This window comes from Taurulus bubalis, assembly GCF_910589615.1.
Source record: "Taurulus bubalis genome assembly, chromosome: 17".
In the NCBI taxonomy this organism is placed as follows: Eukaryota; Metazoa; Chordata; class Actinopteri; order Perciformes; family Cottidae; genus Taurulus; species Taurulus bubalis.
Genome location: NC_136605.1, coordinates 1,713,042 through 1,734,309, shown reverse-complemented (window position 1 = coordinate 1,734,309; position 21,268 = coordinate 1,713,042). Strand labels below are relative to the sequence as shown.

The 21,268-nt window shown below is 48.5% G+C and overlaps 2 protein-coding genes across 2 annotated transcripts; one reads left to right on the top strand and one right to left on the bottom strand.

Moving 5' to 3' along the window:
• Positions 1 to 6,416: 6,416 nt before the first annotated feature.
• Positions 6,417 to 16,970, bottom strand: yipf2 (Yip1 domain family, member 2). The gene is made up of 9 exons (XM_079233777.1): positions 16,859 to 16,970; positions 15,025 to 15,085; positions 14,663 to 14,808; positions 14,508 to 14,588; positions 14,284 to 14,371; positions 13,109 to 13,225; positions 12,624 to 12,790; positions 6,875 to 7,057; positions 6,417 to 6,799 (listed from the first exon to the last, which is right to left on the bottom strand). Exons 2-9 carry the CDS (start codon positions 15,053 to 15,055, stop codon positions 6,710 to 6,712), a joined length of 903 nt encoding a protein of 300 aa, XP_079089903.1. The 5' UTR covers positions 15,056 to 15,085; positions 16,859 to 16,970; the 3' UTR covers positions 6,417 to 6,709.
• A 342-nt stretch (positions 16,971 to 17,312) lies between these two features.
• Positions 17,313 to 19,234, top strand: timm29 (translocase of inner mitochondrial membrane 29). The gene is made up of 2 exons (XM_079232832.1): positions 17,313 to 17,497; positions 18,372 to 19,234. The coding sequence occupies exons 1-2, from the start codon at positions 17,392 to 17,394 to the stop codon at positions 19,022 to 19,024; spliced, it is 759 nt and encodes a 252-aa protein (XP_079088958.1). The 5' UTR covers positions 17,313 to 17,391; the 3' UTR covers positions 19,025 to 19,234.
• The last annotated feature ends 2,034 nt before the right edge of the window (positions 19,235 to 21,268 follow it).

Below are 21,268 nucleotides of genomic sequence, written 5' to 3'. Positions count from 1 at the left end.
ACTTAGGTGGACATGACTCAGGTGGACATGACTAATTGGACGTGACTCAGATGGACATGACTCAGTGGACATGACTCAGTGGACAACACTCAGGTGGACATGACTCAGGTGGACATGAATCAGGTAGACATGACTCAGTGGACATGACTCAGTGGACATGACTTAGTGGACATGACTTAGGTGGACATGACTCAGGTGGACATGACTAATTGGACGTGACTCAGATGGACATGACTCAGTGGACATGACTCAGTGGACATGACTCAGGTGGACATGACTCAGGTGGACATGACTCAGTGGACATGACTCAGGTGGACATGACTCAGGTGGACATGAATCAGGTAGACATGACTCAGTGGACATGACTCAGTGGACGTGACTCAGGTGGACATGACTCAGGTGGACATGACTAAGGTGGACATGACTCAGTGGACATGACTCAGGTGGACATGAGTCATTGGACATGACTCAGTGGACATGACTCAGGTGGACATGACTCAGGTGGACGTGGACATGACTTAGTGGACGTGACTCAGGTGGACATGACTCAATGGATATGACTCAGGTGGACATGACTCAGGTGGACATGACTTAGTGGACATGACTTAGGTGGACATGACTGGTGGCCATGACTCAGGTGGCCATGACTAATTGGACGTGACTCAGATGGACATGACTCAGTGGACATGACTCAGTGGACATGACTCAGGTGGACATGACTCAGGTGGACATGACTCAGTGGACATGACTCAGGTGGACATGACTCAGGTGGACATGAATCAGGTAGACATGACTCAGTGGACATGACTCAGTGGACGTGACTCAGGTGGACATGACTCAGGTGGACGTGGACATGACTTAGTGGACGTGACTCAGGTGGACATGACCCAGTGGATATGACTCAGGTGGACATGACTCAGTGGACATGACTCAGGTGGACATGACTTTTTGGACATGACTTAGGTGGACATGACTTAGGTGGACATGACTCAGGTGTACATGACTCAGTGGACATGACTCAGGTGGACATGACTCAGGTGGACATGACTAATTGGACATGACTCAGGTGGACATGACTCAGTGGACATGACTCAGTGGACATGACTCAGGTGGACATAACTTAGTGGACATGACTTAGGTGGACATGACTTAGGTGGACATGACTCAGTGGACATGACTCAGTGGACATGACTCAGGTGGACATGACTTAGTGGACATGACTTAGGTGGACATGACTCAGGTGGACATGACTAATTGGATGTGACTCAGGTAGACATGACTCAGTGGACATGACTCAGTGGACATGACTCAGGTGGATATGACTCAGGTGGACATAACTCAGTGGACGTGACTCAGTGGACGTGACTCAGGTGGACATGACTCAGGTGGACATGACTTAGTGGACATGACTTAGGTGGACATGACTCAGGTGGACATGACTAATTGGACGTGACTCAGATGGACATGACTCAGTGGACATGACTCAGTGGACAACACTCAGGTGGACATGACTCAGGTGGACATGAATCAGGTAGACATGACTCAGTGGACATGACTCAGTGGACATGACTTAGTGGACATGACTTAGGTGGACATGACTCAGGTGGACATGACTAATTGGACGTGACTCAGATGGACATGACTCAGTGGACATGACTCAGTGGACATGACTCAGGTGGACATGACTCAGGTGGACATGACTCAGTGGACATGACTCAGGTGGACATGACTCAGGTGGACATGAATCAGGTAGACATGACTCAGTGGACATGACTCAGTGGACGTGACTCAGGTGGACATGACTCAGGTGGACATGACTAAGGTGGACATGACTCAGTGGACATGACTCAGGTGGACATGAGTCATTGGACATGACTCAGTGGACATGACTCAGGTGGACATGACTCAGGTGGACGTGGACATGACTTAGTGGACGTGACTCAGGTGGACATGACTCAATGGATATGACTCAGGTGGACATGACTCAGGTGGACATGACTTAGTGGACATGACTTAGGTGGATATGACGTAGGTGGACATAACTCAGGTGTACATGACTCAGGTGGACATGACTCAGTGGACATGACTCAGGTGGACATGACTCAGGTGGACATGACTCAGGTGGACATGACTAATTGGATGTGACTCAGGTGGACATGACTCAGTGGACATGACTCAGTGGACATGACTCAGGTGGATATGACTCAGGTGGACATAACTCAGTGGACATGACTCAGGTGGACATGACTCAGGTGGACATGACTCAGGTGGACATGACTCAGTGGACATGATTCAGGTGGACATGACTCAGTGGACATGACTCAGGTGGACATGACTCAGTGGACATGACTCAGTGGACATGACTCAGGTGGACATGACTCAGGTGGACATGACTCAGTGGACATGATTCAGGTGGACATGACTCAGTGGACATGACTCAGTGGACATGACTCAGGTGGACATGACTCAGTGGACATGATTCAGGTGGACATGACTCAGTGGACATGACTCAGGTGGACATGACTAAGTGGACGTGACTCAGGTGGACATGACTCAGTGGACATGACTCAGTGGACATGACTCAGTGGGCGGTGACTCAGGTGGACATGACTCAGTGGACAAGACTCAGGTGGACATGACTCAGTGGACATGACTCAGGTGGACATGACTCAGGTGGACATGACTCAGTGGACGTGACTTAGGTGGACATGACTCAGTGGACATGACTCTGGTGGACATGACTCAGGTGGACATGACTCAGTGGACATGACTCAGGTGGACATGACTCAGGTGGGCATGACTCAGTGGATATGACTCTGGTGGACATGACTCAGGTGGACATGACTCAGTGGACATGACTCAGTGGACATGACTCAGGTGGACATGACTCAGTGGACATGACTCAGGTGGACGTGGACATGACTCAATGGACGTGACTCAGGTGGACATAACTCAGTGGACATGACTCAGGTAGACATGACTCAGTGGACATGACTCAGTGGACGTGACTCAGGTGGACATGACTCAGGTGGACATGACTAAGGTGGACATGACTCAGCCGACATGACTCAGTTTGATGTGACTCAGTGGACGCGACTCAGATGGACATGACTCAGTGGACATGACTCAGTGGACATGACTCAGGTGGACATGACTCATTGGACATGACTCAGTGGACATGACTCAGGTGGACATGACTCAGGTGGACGTGGACATGACTCAGTGGACGTGACTCAGGTGGACATGACTCAGTGGATATGACTCAGGTAGACATGACTCAGTGGACATGACTCAGGTGGACATGACTTAGTGGACATGACTTAGGTGGACATGACGTAGGTGGACATGACTCAGGTGTACATGACTCAGGTGGACATGACTCAGTGGACATGACTCAGGTGGACATGACTCAGGTGGACATGACTCAGGTGGACATGACTAATTGGATGTGGCTCAGGTGGACATGACTCAGTGGACATGACTCAGTGGACATGACTCAGGTGGATATGACTCAGGTGGACATAACTCAGTGGACGTGACTCAGTGGACATGACTCAGGTGGACATGACTCAGGTGGACATGACTCAGGTGGACATGACTCAGGTGGACATGACTCAGTGGACATGATTCAGGTGGACATGACTCAGTGGACATGACCCAGGTGGACATGACTCAGTGGACATAACTCAGTGGACATGACTCAGGTGGACATGACTCAGGTGGACATGACTCAGGTGGACATGAATCAGGTAGACATGACTCAGTGGACATGACTCAGTGGACGTGACTCAGGTGGACATGACTCAGCCGACATGACTCAGTTTGATGTGACTCAGTGGACGCGACTCAGATGGACATGACTCAGTGGACATGACTCAGTGGACATGACTCAGGTGGACATGACTCATTGGACATGACTCAGTGGACATGACTCAGGTGGACATGACTCAGGTGGACGTGGACATGACTCAGTGGACGTGACTCAGGTGGACATGACTCAGTGGATATGACTCAGGTAGACATGACTCAGTGGACATGACTCAGGTGGACATGACTTAGTGGACATGACTTAGGTGGACATGACATAGGTGGACATGACTCAGGTGTACATGACTCAGGTGGACATGACTCAGTGGACATGACTCAGGTGGACATGACTCAGGTGGACATGACTCAGGTGGACATGACTAATTGGATGTGACTCAGGTGGACATGACTCAGTGGACATGACTCAGTGGACATGACTCAGGTGGATATGACTCAGGTGGACATAACTCAGTGGACGTGACTCAGTGGACATGACTCAGGTGGACATGACTCAGGTGGACATGACTCAGTGGACATGATTCAGGTGGACATGACTCAGTGGACATGACTCAGGTGGACATGACTCAGTGGACATGACTCAGTGGACATGACTCAAGTGGACATGACTCAGGTGGACATGACTCAGTGGACATGATTCAGGTGGACATGACTCAGTGGACATGACTCAGGTGGACATGACTAAGTGGACGTGACTCAGGTGGACATGACTCAGTGGACATGACTCAGTGGACATGACTCAGTGGGCGGTGACTCAGGTGGACATGACTCAGTGGACATGACCCAGGTGGACATGACTCAGTGGACATGACTCAGGTGGACATGACTCAGGTGGACATGACTCAGTGGACGTGACTCAGGTGGACATGACTCAGTGGACATGACTCTGGTGGACATGACTCAGGTGGGCATGACTCAGTGGATATGACTCTGGAGGACATGACTCAGGTGGACATGACTCAGTGGACATGACTCAGTGGACATGACTCAGGTGGACATGACTCAGTGGACATGACTCAGGTGGACGTGGACATGACTCAGTGGACATGACTGTGGACATGACCCAGGGACTCAGTGGAAACAACATCACATGCAACAATTGTTTTATCTGATACTCAATATTCACTTTGTGACTACCTTGAAAATCAGCCTGCGCTTTTTTTTATTAAGGCTCCAAAAGCGCCGGGTCCTTTCGCAGCATTATTCACACAAGGAAGGTTTACTATCATCTGCTCCCCTCTGGTTGAGCTGTCACCTACCAGCTCTCCATACACACACACACACACACACACACACACACACACACACACACACACACACACACACACACACAGCACTCAGGAGAGGACCAGTAGCATGTATCGTGGCTGCCTGGAACCGGTCCTGCCTCCTGCCATGGCCCTGCTGATGCCCCTCCTCTCTCCCTCATTCTGCTTCATGGATCGTGGTCATCTGGATCATGGACCATGCCTACTACTCATCAAATTATATGAATAATTTCTGTCATATTCATTGAATGTGCTGTAACTCTGTTACGTTATTCATTCTGGTCACATGACATCTATTGCATCTGTCCATCCGGGGAGAGGGATCCTCCTCTGTTGCTCTCCTGAAGGTTTCTTCCTGTTTTCCCTGTGAAAGGGTTTTTACTATCTTTATTGGGGGAGTTGTTCCTGATCCGATTTGAGGTCCCGGGACAGGATGTTATGTTACAGATTGTAAAGCCCTGCGAGGCAAATTTGTATTTGTGATGTTGGGCTATATAAAATAAATTGAATTGAATTGAATAGTAGCTCTCTTCTTCTTGGGACCACCATTTCATGTGTAGTTCTTATTGTATCTGTACATAATATCATGTAAACCAAGACTACACTGTTGACACATGGACAAAGAAAGTCTAAAAATGCAAAACTAAAATAAGTAAAAAGACTTCTGCAGTCCCTGAGCACCATGTGTCCGGCTCTGCTGTCCTCCATCTAGTTCTGACCCATCATAACTGTCATGACTTCACTGGTTTCCAGATGAGTGGAAGCTCAGCTGTCCATGTTATAGGTATGGAGTGCGTTTATATTACACTATGTTTACATTAGGCCACTCATAGAGATCAACGTGTTCATGTCTGAGTAACAGTTTCTGTTCATTTCAGAGGATGTTGACTCTGTTTAATCAATGCTAACATGTATTAACTACATGACATCCTCTCTCTCCTGTCTGAGTTCATGCACGTTAACGACCGTCTCTCTGCTTCTCCCTTGGGTTCACATGCTGTCCTTCTTCTGGTCAAGCTTTTCTCTTTCAGGCCACTTCTCTGATGCGAGGGTCCAAGGGCAGAAGATGCTGGACAGACTGTACATTTGTGATTTTGGATTATATGAATAACGTGAATTGAATTGCAAAGCACAGCTGAAGCTCCTGATCAACAGATTTGTTTGACAGGTATTTAGTCAGAAACCAAAGTATATTTTTGCAAAAAATTTCACGGCATTTGACCTTTTTCCTGGAATACATTAGAAACTCTCCGGTGAGATCACAGCACTGAAGCAATGTCGGCACGACGGGAGAGCAAAAGAACGGACTGAACGAATGCTGCAGCAGCTTTAATGATTGTATTGGGTTTAGAGGTTTTTACACTGTTTCCCTTTTACCAATGAATCATTTTTAATGTCTTCTTCTAAACTTGCACCACATCCTCAGACATCTCTGTAAACATGTACAATGATTCCAGTGAACAAGAACTCCAGTCCCAGTAGAGCCACACAGGATAAATTAGACAACAATCACACGCACCCTCCCATCAGCTCATCACAGATCACCAACGGCAGTAATCAACACCGCCTGAACCCTGACCCTGAACATGGCATTACACATGACATCCTCCCTGCTGTCAGTGGGGTCCTGTGGCCGCGGTCAGGTGCAGCGGGGCGGATGTGGGCGTCAGTGTTGGAACATGGACTTCTGTGTGGAAGAAGTACATCTGAAAGACAAAATACACGACATGTAGTCCTCCCTCAAAGTCAGCGGCGGATCAGTGACCGTGAGGCTCGCTCACCTTGCAGCCGACAGCCAGCAGCGTGTGCAGCAGCAGGATGGTCACCACCGTGGCCACCGACATCACCTTGGTGTCGTCACGGACCGCAGGCCAAAAGGTGAGGACCAGCACGGAGCCAGAGACCGCCATGGCGAACAGGACCAGAGTCCAGCGCAGCCACTCAAACGGAATGATCCACAGGACCTGGACAGAAGTCACACGTTGAGGCATCACTGCGCTGTTACACGCTGCGCTGTTAGGCACTGCGTTGTTACACGCTGCGCTGTTAGTCACTGCACTGTTGGTCACTGCGCTGTTGGTCACTGCGCTGTTCGTCACTGTGCTCCTCTTGGGCTCTGTCCCTGAGATGGAAATCTCGGTTTGAGAAATCAAACCGAGATTTTCCCATATTGTAATTACTGGTAACTGCTTCTAAGCGCTGCAGGGATTCCCTCCAAGACAAAAAAGAAACAGTTGATGAATTACAATGTGACTTTTGCTCTTGTAACTTTTTAAACATATGATACTGGTGAGCTGACTCTTAGCTACTGAGGGGGGATCCTCCAAGTAAAAAAAAGACTCAGTTAGGTACTGTGTGTATAATAAATGAAATAAAATGTATACTCTAAAATAAGAGTGTAGAACTCTACTCAATGGGGACTCCCGTTTAATGGAATAAGATAACTTCCAGGTTTTGAGGCGAAGAAGGTTAACACCAGGCCGAGGCCATTGACCAGGGAACACAATCCAGCACGATCCCGCCTCGTTTCCAGATCCAGACAAATGTAAGTAATTGTTTGGGTTGCACTGTGTGTAAAACGATTCATCTTCCTTTTCTGTTAGAGGAAATAGTTCGGTGGATTACTGTGGCTCAATGAAATAGGTAGGCCACGGGGAAAAACTGAACGAATGGGGTTTTTAACATCCGTCATTGTCTCTATAAATTGTAATCGAAAGCAAACTGAGAGGGAAACCTCAGGGTTCTAAAACGGGCCCTCCTTACACGGCTGGCGTGAGGAGTAGGCGCTCCCACTAAGTTCTGACCAGGTCAGGGCCGGTCCCGTTACAACACTAAAGACTATGTCAGTTGTTGAGTGTCCGAGGAATAATTTGAAAGTAAAAAGGTCTAACTATTATAACCATATAATAATCTTCTTTTTCTATATAACCATTGAATATATAAATATACTGTTTGGTTTTTATTTTCATTATAGTTTGTGATTAGACCATAGAAAATTCATAGGACGCTATAAGTTGCTATGTTATATACTCTTTTTGAATGAGATGTGTTAAATGTTCTCTCCTTTGTTAAAGAGCATGCATTGGCAGTATTACCAAATAAGGTAGTGAAACTATCTAACTAACTCTGTCCAACTCTGGTGACAGGAAGATTTATGTATTCTGGTGTATAAAAGAGAGGGTAGGAATGCATGTTTTTTGGGGGGTGCCTGACAATTCTGTGCAAGAGTAGAGAAGAGGTGTTTATTCACCAGCTCTAAACTTAACCCTTCCTCTTAGTTACTTAATATGCATCTTTACTAGAAAAGGAGAACAATCAGATTGGACCTGTCCCAGCCCTTAGGGGTTGGGACAGGTCTCCAGCTTTAGAGTCTGGAAGAAACTTCTGCTATCAGGAGAGGGGTGCCTGGCAAAATCTGTGCAGGAGTAGACAAGAGAGAAGAGGTGTTCACTCACCAGCTCTAAAAAACTTAACCCCTTCTCTTAGTTACTTGTGATTTTTAAACTGTTTGATTGAATTTAATCTTTTGTATGTAAGATAAACTTTGAATAAAAACTCAGCCTGACCCTTTGGAAGGAACTGAAACCAAACCAAAGGTTCTGGTTCTTTAAAACAATTTAAACCCTCTTTCCCTGTCCATCCACCGTGAGATACAGAGGTGACGCTGAATCTACCAAAGAGACTTAAGGTAAGTATCTTTGGGTGAAGACTTTTGCAGTGTTTGTCATAATGATGAGATGGTGTCAAAATAACACCTAAAAACTCCTCCAATGAATCGCCACCTTAACGTGGTGGAGGAGTTTGAGTGGCTCAGTGATCCTGAGAGCTATGTTGTCCGGGGCGTCAGCCCCTGGTAGGGTCTCCCAAGGCAAACAGGTCTCGGGGGAGAGCCCAGACTAAGAGCGATTCAAAAAACCCTGATGAATTGCAGCCCACGGACTAAAGCTACCTCACCCGGACAAGGGAAACCGGGGCACCCTCCCGGAGCCAGACCCAGGAGGGGAGCTCGTCGGCGAGCGTCTGGTGGCCGGGCTTTCGCCCATGGGGCCCGGTCGGGCTCAGCCCGAAGAAACAACATGGAGCAGCAGTCACCCCGTGGACCCACCACCCGCGGGGAGAATTATCGGGGTCGGGTGCTATGCAGACCGGGCGGCGGGCCAGGCAGGAGACCTGGGCGAGCCGATCGCCGGCAGCATAGACTAGCTCTAGGGACGTGGAACGTCACCTCGCTAGCGGGGAAAGAGCCGGAGCTGGTGCAGGAGGTGGAGCGGTACCAGCTAGATTTAGTTGGGCTCACCTCCACGCACAGCATGGGCTCTGGAACCAAGCTCCTGGAGAAGGGTTGGACTTTGTCCTTTTCTGGAGTTGCCCAGGGTGAGAGGCGCCGGGCGGGAGTGGGGATACTCACGAGCCCCCGGCTGAGCGCCGCTATGTTGGAGTTTTCCCCGGAGAACGAGAGGGTCGCCTCCCTGCGCCTACGGGTTGCAGGGAGTAAAGCTCTGACTGTTGTTTGTGCTTATGCACCGAACAGCAGTTCGGAGTATCCGGCCTTCTTGGAGTCGGTGGGAGGGGTCCTGGAAAGGGCGCCGCCTGCCGACTCCATAGTTCTCCTGGGAGACTTCAACGCTCACGTGGGCAATGACAGAGAAACCTGGCGGGGCGTGATTGGGAGGAACGGCTTGCCCGATCTGAACCCGAATGGTGTTTTGTTGTTGGACTTCTGTGCTAGCCACAGTTTGTCCATAACGAACACCATGTTCGAGCATAAGGTGGCTCATAAGTGTACCTGGTACCAGAACACCTTAGGCCGGAGATCAATGATCGACTTTGTAGTCGTATCATCTGATCTGCGGCCGTATGTCTTGGACACTCGGGTGAAGAGAGGAGCAGAGCTGTCAACTGATCACCACCTGGTGGTGAGTTGGATCAGATGGCGGGGGAGTCGGCTAGAAAGACCTGGCAAGCCCAAATGTGTAGTGAGGGTGAACTGGGAACGTCTGGCGGAGGACCCTGTCCGGGAGGTCTTCAACTCCCACCTCCGGAAGAACTTCTCACAAATCCCGAGGGAGGCTGGGGACATGGAACCCGAGTGGACCATGTTCAAAGCCTCTATTGTGGACGCGGCTGCTCGGAGCTGTGGCCAGAAGGTCATCGGTGCCTGTCGTGGCGGCAACCCGAGAACCCGGTGGTGGACACCGGGGGTGAGGGAAGCCGTCAAACTGAAGAAGGAGGCCTTTCGGGCCTGGCTGGCCCAGGGGTCTCCTGAAGCAGCTGACGGGTACCGGCAGGCCAGAAGGGCTGCAGCTGCGATGGTCGCGGATGCTAAAACTCGGGCATGGGAGGAGTTCGGGGAGGCCAGGGAGAAGGACTTTCGGTTGGCCTCAAGGAAGTTCTGGCAAACCATCCGACGGCTCAGGAAGGGAAAGCAGGGCCTACCCCAGGCTGTTCTCAGCAGGGGGGTGGGAACTGCTGACCCGGAATGGGGACATCGTCGGGCGGTGGAAAGAGCACTTTGAGGAACTCCTAAACCCGGCTAACATGTCCCCCAGAGAGGGGGCAGCGCCGGAAGACTTTGGGGTGGTTTCTCCCATATCCCTGGCAGAGGTCGCTAAGGTAGTCAAAAAGCTCCTTGGTGGCAAGGCGCCGGGGGTGGATGAGATCCGCCCTGAGATGCTGAAAGCGCTGGACATTGTTGGGCTGTCTTGGTTGACACGCCTTTTCAGTGTCGCATGGGGGTCGGGAACAGTGCCCATGGACTGGCAGACCGGGGTGGTGGTTCCCATCTTCAAGAAGGGGGACCGGAGAGTGTGCTCAAACTATCGTGGCATCACACTGCTCAGCCTCCCGGGAAAAGCTTATGCCAGGGTGCTGGAAGGGAGGCTCCGACCGCTTGTCGAACCTCAGATTCAAGACGAGCAGTGCGGATTCCGTCCCGGTCGTGGAACAGTGGACCAGCTCTTTACCCTTGCAAGACTACTGGAGGGGTCCTGGGAGTTTGCCCAACCAGTCTACATGTGCTTTGTGGACTTGGAGAAGGCTTTCGACCGGGTCCCTCGGGGGTTTTTGTGGGGGGTGCTGCGGGAGTATGGGGTGCCGGACCCGTTGGCACGGGCTATCCGGTCTTTGTACGCCTGCAGTAGGAGCTGTGTTCGTATCCTCGGTAGTAAGTCAGACACGTTCCCGGTGGGTGTTGGCCTCCGCCAGGGCTGCCCTTTATCACCGGTCCTGTTCGTGACCTTCATGGACAGGATATCTAGGCGCAGCCAGGGGGCGGAGAGGATCCGGCTCGGGAGTCTCGGGATCGCCTCTCTGCTGTTCGCGGATGATGTGGTCCTGTTTGCCTCCTCGGATTGTGACCTCCAGCATTCACTGGGGCGTTTTGCAGCCGAGTGTGAAGCGGCAGGGATGAGAGTTAGCGCCTCCAAATCTGAGGCCATGGTGCTCTGCCGGAAACCGGTGGATTGCTCCCTCCAGGTGGGGACAAACTGCCTACCCCAAGCGAAGGAGTTCAAGTATCTCGGGGTCTTGTTCACGAGTGAGGGTAAGGTGGAGCGGGAGATCGACAGACGGATCGGTGCGGCTGCAGCAATAAAACAGGCGCTGTACCGGTCCGTCCTGGTGAAGAGGGAGCTGAGCCGGAAGGCGAAGCTCTCCATTTACTGGTCGGTCTATGTTCCAACCCTCACCTATGGTCACGAAGTCTGGGTCGTGACCGAAAGAACGAGATCTCGAATACAAGCGGCCGAAATGAGCTTCCTCCGCAGGGTGGCCGGGCTCACCCTTAGAGATAGGGTAAGGAGCTCGGACATCAGGAGGGAGCTTGGAGTCGAGTCGCTGCTCCTTCGTGTCGAAAGGAGTCAGCTGAGGTGGTTCGGGCATCTAGTCAGGATGCCTCCTGGACGCCTCCCATTAGAGGTTTTCCAGGCACGTCCAACTGGTAGGAGACCCCGGGGAAGACCGAGGACACGCTGGAGGGATTATATCTCCCGGCTGGCCTTGGAACGCCTCGGGATCCCCTAGAATGAGCTGGAAAGTGTTGCGGGTGAGAGGGAAGCCTGGGTCGGCCTGCTGAACCTGCTGCCACCGCGACCCGACCCCGGATAAGCGGCTGATAATGGATGGATGGATGGTTGTCAAAATAGGTAGAGAGAAGGTATAGACGATATACGTACTCGCTTGATAAGGGTTGAGAGAAGTTACAGCCTACCGCAGGGGATCTAGAGCGGAAGCTGTAAAACACCCTCGACAAAACCTATAACTTAATTCGAAAATAACACAAAAACCTAACGATATAGCACGGGGTGAGATAAAAGACCGAAGGCGTTATGCCAATATCGGATGAGGATAATCATTTCCTCCGGGATCACTAGGATAACTAGCTGACGGAGTGCCACCGAGTTAGGTGCGAGGTCTTGCCTTTCCTACTCTCCCCCCTACCCTCCTCTTTCCCCTGGCAAGACCATCGTTCACGCTACACAGTAAACAGGAGCTCTCTGCTGAGGTAGAGACCCTGAGAGAGCACACACTCACCGAGGTGGGGATGTAGATGAAGAGCGAGTATCCGTACACACACACCGTCTCCAGGAAGGAGTATCCGCCCACCTGCCGCTCAGACCCCTGCCGCCAGCTCAGGAAACCCCACAAGCCAACCGGCACCAGCCAGGCGTACAGGAAGATCACTAGCGCTGCTATGGTTACTGTGGAGAGAGAGACTGCTATTATTTAATAATATACTATACAGGAAGATCACCAGCGCTGCTATAGTTACTGTGGAGAGAGACAAACTACTATTATATAATACTATATACACTATACTACACTATGCTATAATATACTATACAGGCGTACAGAAAGATCACCAGCGCTGCTATGGTGACTGTGGAGGCGGGACCAAGAGACAGACTCAGATAATACAGATACAGATAAACTACATATACTGTACTACTCTGGTGTATATACACTACTATACACTACTCTATACATAGTATACACTACTCAGCTGATGACTCACTGACCTCGATGGAACTGGGGTCTGTAGTGGTAGGACGGGTTCCCCATCTCACTGAGGAAGCTGGACAAGTTCCCACTGATGACGACTGAGAACACCAACGTGACACAGATCCAGAAGGGTCCTACACACACACACACACACACACACACCTTTCATTTAGCTGACGCTTTTATCCAAAGTGACTTACATGTTTGCTCTATACACCGTAGACAGAGCAACAGGGAGCAGTTAGGGGTTAAGTGTCTTTCTCAAGGACACAACAACATGGACTAGCAGAGCCGGGGTTCGAACCACCAACCCTCTGATTGAAAGACAGGCATGCTAGCCACAGCCGCCCCGCCCCCCAGACAGACAGACACACACACACACACACACACACACAGTGAGTCTTCCCCCTGTTGCAATGGTTTACATTATAGGGACAAACTATAATAGGGTTTAGCAAAATCTAGGAACAGTTTAGAGAAGACATTTTACTTAATTTCAAACTGAAGAGGATCGATAAGATAACAGGATCAATAACATAACAGGATCATAAAGTGAAGAGGATCAATAACATAACAGGACCACAGAGTGGTGGATCATTGTGGTTCTTCTTAGTTTCTTTCCCAGCAGACGGATATGTCACATGATCATCTGTGATCAGACCTCCATCACAGTGTTGAGATGCTTCAACTACTTTGTGACACAGTGATGGTTTATCTTCTAAATGCAGACAGCCTCTCTTCCACCTCAAGTGATGACATCATCATGACAGACTACATCCAGCAGGAAGTAGAGCGTCATCCTCCCTCTCTTCCACCTCAAGTGATGACATCATCATGACAGACTACATCCAGCAGGAAGTAGAGCGTCATCCTCCCTCTCTTCCACCTCAAGTGATGACATCATCATGACAGACTACAGCCAGCAGGAAGTAGAGCGTCATCCTCCCTCTCTTCCACCTCGAGCTGATGACATCATCATGACAGACTACAGCGAGCAGGAAGTAGGACGTCATCCTCGCTGTGTGCCGGGTCTCCAGCAGACTGAACATGGAGTTCAGTTTTAAGGAGCAGATTCTCTGCAGCATTCAACGTGACGACATGCTCCACCACCCCTCAACACGTCTAAACCTTTACACCCAGAGGACATGAAGAAGTAAACACTGTAGTACATGCACTCATCCCGCTGGCTCACCATACAGATCCGGGTTGCTCCTGAGGTGGTGTTTGATGAAGTTCCTCCCAGGTAGCGGCATCACAGAGCCCTTCACTCGGTCCAGGACCTGCATCACAAGCAGAGGAACACGCGACACGTCACCGTCATGCAACATGGTGATGTCTTCACCATGAGAACCTCATGTATGTTCAGAGTGTTCAGTAACTGCAGATGTCCATGAAGTGTAGAGGGAGGGTTCATACCTGCATTGTTTCCACGTCAAAGAAGGACTGATAATACTCAAAGGTCCAGAAGCCACCAGCTGCTTTCTGTCCTCCCAGCAGCTGCAAGCACACACAGTGTCAGCTGCTGTCCACTCAGCAGCCCAACATGTGTCACGTGACCTCTGATACCTCACCTCTGAGCTCTCCTCCTGGCCCTCCTCGTCCTCTGACAGCTCCAGCTTCACGTCCTCTGCTGCGGTCCTGGTGGGGTTGGAGGCCGACATGCTGAGCGTGGATGCGCCCGGGTCAGCAGACAGGAGCTCTGCTGCCTCCTCAAACTCTGCAGACGTGCATCAAGAACCACGAGTTAACACGACAGACACGGCTCTACTGCAGCAGGAAGTCACTGCAGTCAGGCTGCTGCACAACCAATGTGTTTAGATTCATTCCAATTGGCCTAAAACACAGTCCTATACATTGAGAGACAGAGAGACACATGGGACATGGAGTCGAGGAGGTAAAGACAGACTGAGAGCAGCGGACATGACGTCATCACCTTGGAAGTGAAGATCATGAGGACTCGCCATGACTTCAGGGATCAGACCTGGCCTCAAGACCTGCAGGAGAAGCACTGGGTCAGACACAACATCACATACATCACATACCAACATCACATACATACATCACATACATACATCACATACATACATCACATACATACATCACATACCAACATCACATACATACATCACATACGTCACATACATACATACCAACATCACATACATCACATACATACATCCATACATCACATACATCACATACCAACATCACATACATACATCACATCCATCACATACCAACATCACATACATGCATCCATCACATACATCCATCACATACATACATCCATCCATACATCACATACCAACATCACATACATACATCCATCACATACATACATCACACATCACATACCAACGTCACATACATACATCCATAAATCACATACCAACATCACATACATCACATCCATCACATACATACATCAAATACATACATCACATACATACATACATACATACATACATACATACATGCATCACATACATACATCACATACATACATCACATACATACATCACATACATACATCACATACATACATCAGATACATCACATAAATACATCACATACATACATACATACATCACATACATACATCACATACATACATCCATACATCACATACATTACATACCAACGTCACATACATACATCACATACCAACGTCAATACATCACATACATAAATCACATACATACATACATACATCACATACATACATCACATACATCACATACCAACATCACATCCATACATAAATCACATACCAACACCACATACATCCATCACATACATACATACATCCATCACATACATCACATACATCACATACCAACATCACATACCAACATCACATACATCACATACCAACATCACATACATACATACATAACAAACATACATCACATACACCACATACATACATCACATACATACATCACATCCATGCATACATCCATCACATACATACATCACATACATACATCCATACATCACATACCAACATCACATACATACATCACATACATACATCCATACATCACATACCAACATCACATACATACATCACATACATACCATACATACCATACATCACATACCAACATCACATCTATACATCCATACATCACATACATCCATACATCACATACCAACATCACATACATACATCACATACGTCACATCACATACCAACGTCACATACATCACATACATCAAATCCATATGTCACATACATCACATACCAACATCACATACATACATCACATACATACATCACATCCATCACATACATACATCCATCACATACATACATACATACATACATACATACACCCATCACATCCATCCATCATATACATACATCCATCACATACATCCATCACATACATCCATACATCACATACCAACATCACATACATCCATCACAGACATACACCACATACATCACATACATCATCACAGACATACATCACATACATACATCACATACATACATCACATATATGCATCACATACATCCATCACATACATAAATCCATACATACATCACATACATCACATACATACATCACATACATACCATACCAACATCACATACATGCATCAATCACATACATACATCACATACATGCATCATATAACTACATCACATACATACATCACATACATACATCACAGTATGTGTTATAATGTTATAATGTTATGCTGTTATAATGTTATAAATAGGGCATAGTCCCTCCTGTCTCCAGGAGCAGGCTCACCTGTGCGCAGCCGGAAGTCTCCGGTGATGGAAGCTAGCGGCTATCCTAATAGCTAGCGATGGGCTCAATTCACGCTGTCATATTCCTCCTTTGTTTGAAGGCATACACAGACGTAATAGCACACGTAGGTTATGCAGACAGAAAGAAGTCACTCACGCCTCTCCACAAGTACCTGCTGCCAGGCTGTCACCCTCTGAGCGCTTCCGGCCACGTCATCACGTAAACAAAGCTGTCACGTGAACATCTTCTTTTTCAAAGGTTTGTTCTTTTTTTTTTAAAGCATACGATGTAATGCAAAGTTATGCAGCACATCGGTTTAATTAAGAGAATACACATTTTCCTAATGTTGTTTCTAATAATAACACAAAAGTAATATGAGTTTCAGTTAGCGGAACCTTTGCGAAGTCGGTCTTTCTGTCGGAAGACGAAAAAGGGTTCACATTTGAGGCGCCATTTTGGCTGCTTGAGAGCTGTCGTCTTGACGGCATGTTTGTCCGGCGTGAAGGTGACCAGACGACTGAGTAAACCGGGGAATGGCTTCTCTGCGCGTCGGGAGGAGGATGCTCTCCGCCGCGGCGGACACAGCAGCGGCTCCGGTCCCGAGCAGCCGGTGGGATCGGCTAAAGAACAGCAAAGCAGGTGAGCAGCGAGCGAGGTACCGGACACTAGTGGTGTTAGTTAACCTAGTTAGTGCCATGTTACCGTGACGTTAGTTAACCTAGTTAGTGCCATGTTACTGTGACGTTAGTTAATCTAGTTAGTGTCATGTTACCGTGACGTTAGTTAACCTAGTTAGTGTCATGTTACCGGGACGTTAGTTAACCTAGTTAGTGCCATGTTACCGGGACGTTAGTAACGTTATAGTTAACCTCATGTTACCGGACACTAGTGGTGTTAGTTGACCTAGTTATAGTTAGTGCCATGTTACCGGGACTTTAGTTATTATAGTTAACATCATGTTACCGGACACTAGTGGTGTTAGTTAACCTAGTTAGTGCCATGTTACCGGGACGTTAGTTAACCTAGTTAGTGCCATGTTATTGTGACGTTAGTTAACCTAGTTAGTGCCATGTTACCGGGACGTTAGTGCCATGTTTCCCTTAAGTTAGTTAACCTAGTTAGTGCCATGGTACCGGGACGTTAGTTAACCTAGTTAGTGCCATGTTACTGTGACGTTAGTTAACCTAGTTAGTGCCATGTTACCGGGACGTTAGTGCCATGTTACTGTGACGTTAGTTAACCTAGTTAGTGCCATGGTACCGGGACGTTAGTAACGTTATAGTTAACCTCATGTTACCGGACACTAGTCCCTGCAGTGCGGTGGTTACTAAGAACTCGTGTATGTATGTTTGTATGTGTGTGTATGTATATATATATATATATATATATATATATATATATATATATATATATATATATATATATATATATACATACATACATATACACACACACTTGTATAAGCGGTGCTGTGTGGTGGACTCATTATATATATGCTGCTCTTCCCCTGCAGTGCGGTGGGCCCGTGGCCTGCTCTCTGACTACAAGGAGGCGTGTCGGGACATCGTGGTGGGCTCCTGGGAGCGGCCGGTCAAAGCCTCGGTGTATGCCTCTCTGCTGGGCGGGTCCTTGGCTTGTTTCTACACGAAGCCAGACCACGCGTCCTTTGAAGCCACCTTGCTGGAGTGCTCCAACACGCTGGGCCTGCTGTCGCCCTGGATCCGCAACGGGACCTCTAATGGCCACGTCCAGACTCTGGTGAAGCTCCACAACGAGGGCCGGCTCCAGCACACCAGTCTGGGCGTTCTCTCTCTGGTGCACCACTCGGACTACGACCCTGACGCCACGCTGTACGAAGCCCAGTGCTCCAGCCTGTCCACGCGCTGGAGGGAGCTGCCTCGGAGGATCCTAGACGTGGGCTTCGTCGGCCGCTGGTGGGTGCTGGACTCCAAGATGAAGGACTACGATGTGAACGAGGACGAGTTCAAGCACCTGCCGCCGCATATGCAGGTGACGGCGCCGCCCACGGTGCAGGAGGTGGAGCGCAGCGAGAGGCTCCACAAAGAGTCCTGGTTGGCGCTGGAAGGAGGGGAGGAGGAGGTGGAGAAGAGTCCAGTGAACAGAAAGGAAGAGAGTGTCGGTGAAGAGAAGCCGACTCCGGCCTGAAGGCTGTGGACGCTTCACTGCAGGGCCACACATCTGATCCTGGAGCTGTATGTAGGACTCAACACTGTAACATCTCTCAACTATGAGCTGCCTTTCAAACACTCACTAAAGCAGCCAGTGAGAGCTGTGGTTGTATTCATCTGTTTCTGTATCACAAAGAGGTCGAGTGTATTTACCATGACTCGTATGTCAATAAATGTGTCAATTATCTCCAGATCTCATCCTGTTTTGCTCAACTCACAACTCAATAACATACTTATACCTTCAGCCTTCACTTCACAGATTCTAAGGAGCAGACTTGAGCTGGATCTCAATGCAGGATGCTTCATGAACATGGATAAGCCGGTATAGTCATGGGCTCAGACCCCATCTGTTAGCCACACCTTTCATAATGTGATGCTGTAGATCATAGGTCACTAACTGGCGGACCGCGGTCCGGGTCCGGACCCAGAGGCCGTCCCATCCGGACCCGGACCGCCAGCCAAAGCAGAAGGTTATGATTTAAAACCTGACAGGGCGCTTTTATTTTTTTACCCGGCGGCGCGGTGCAGCTTTTGCAGTCTTTACAGTAGTGGTTTAGCGGATGTGGAAACGCACAGACCAATTGCATGCGAGTTAAGCCATCCCACGTTATACCACTCAGCCAATCAAATCTATGCATTCTCGGCGGTAAACATTACGTCTCAACAGACAGTGCTGCGCAGACAGATGAGAAAGTTAGAGGCAGGTTACACATTGAGACGGTAGAAAGAAAAAGAAAGATAGCGATACATTTTAAAAACAAAGGGAGAGAAACGGACGACTGCGCCGTAGAAAGTTGAGAAAAAGACGAGTGAGACAGCGAAAGGGAGAGAAACATAAGGAACAAATGTCGCTCTCCAAAAAAAGAAAAGTTGACAGCGAAAATAGAGCATTTAATCCGGAATGGACCGACTCATTTCTGTTCATACTTCCCACAGGGAGCACAAAACCAGTGTGTCTTATATGTTCAGAAACCGTGGCACTTATTAAAAGTGGCAATGTGAAACGCCATTATGAGACAAAACAAAGGTTTTGAACAAACATAGCCACTCAAATCCGAAGTGAGATCACAGAAAATAAGTGGCCTCACAGCCCAATATGAACAGTCAACCAGGATCCTGAGCCACACGTTCACTGCCCAACAACGTGCTCACGAGTGTTCCCTCAGAGTTGCTTGGATTTTGGGGCAACACAAAAAGCCATTTACTGATGGAGGGCTTGTCAAAGAATGCATGAGTGTCGTTGCTGAAACATTACTTGACGGAAAACCAAAACAAGAGCTCTGTGATAATATAAAGCAAATACCCATGTCAGCATCATCTGCCACAAAGAAAAGTGAAATATTAACTCAGGATGTGCTAACCCAGCTAAATGAAGCCATACATAAGGCACCATGTGTAGGCTTAGCTGTGGATGAGTCCACTGACATCTGTGACAATGCTCAGCTGTTAGTGTACGTCAGGTTTTTCAACACAGACCAGAAAGCATTCTGTGAAGACCTGTTAGGTGTCACTCCCCTTCAAACCAGTACAAGAGGAAAAGATATCTACCTGGCCATTAAGGAGATGTTAACGAAGAGAGGAATAGAGCCAACACAAGTGGTTTCAATAGCCACAGATGGAGCCCCTGCTATGATAGGGAGAGATAAAGGAGCTGTAGCAAGACTGAAAGAGGACAATCCAGAGCTCATAGCTTACCATTGCATCATTCATCAATCTGTCCTCTGTGCCTCCTTGTCAGATGAGCATGCTGAAGTGATGAATACAATGATGAAAATGATCAATTTTCTCAGGGCATCCTCTTCCACCCAGCATCGCATGCTGAGGGAATTCCTCAGAGAAGTTGATGCCAATGCTGATGATCTTTTGCTGCACAATAATGTGAGATGGCTCAGCAAAGGGAGGGTCTTAGCGCGCTTTTGGTCCATCAGGAGGGAAGTAGCATCTTTTTTGGCAGAGCTAAGACATCAGAAGGCAACACAGTTTTCTCTCTTTTTAGAAAATGAGAAACAGATGGATAATGTGGCCTTTTTGGTTGATATCACTGCACATCTGAATGAACTGAATTTGAGGCTACAGGGCAAGGACAATTCAATTTGTGAACTGATGACCGCTGTCCGCTCCTTTCAAAAGAAACTTGAGTTGTTCAAGGAAGACCTGCAGGGAGACTGTGCTCACTTCCCAGCAGTGCAGGAACAGGTTCAGGGACAGAGAGATGTGTCTT

Excerpts from the sequence above, each read along its gene's own strand:
- yipf2 (XM_079233777.1), bottom strand. The coding sequence starts at position 15,055 with ATGGCGAGTCCTCATGATCTTCACTTCCAAG. Across the intron at positions 14,589-14,662 it reads GCCAGGAGGAGAGCTCAGAG|CTGCTGGGAGGACAGAAAGC; the intron begins GTGAGGTATCAG and ends GTGTGCTTGCAG. Across the intron at positions 6,800-6,874 it reads TGCTGGCTGTCGGCTGCAAG|ATGTACTTCTTCCACACAGA; the intron begins GTGAGCGAGCCT and ends TTTGTCTTTCAG.
- timm29 (XM_079232832.1), top strand. The coding sequence starts at position 17,392 with ATGGCTTCTCTGCGCGTCGGGAGGAGGATGCTCTCCGCCGCGGCGGAC. Across the intron at positions 17,498-18,371 it reads GCTAAAGAACAGCAAAGCAG|TGCGGTGGGCCCGTGGCCTG; the intron begins GTGAGCAGCGAG and ends CTTCCCCTGCAG.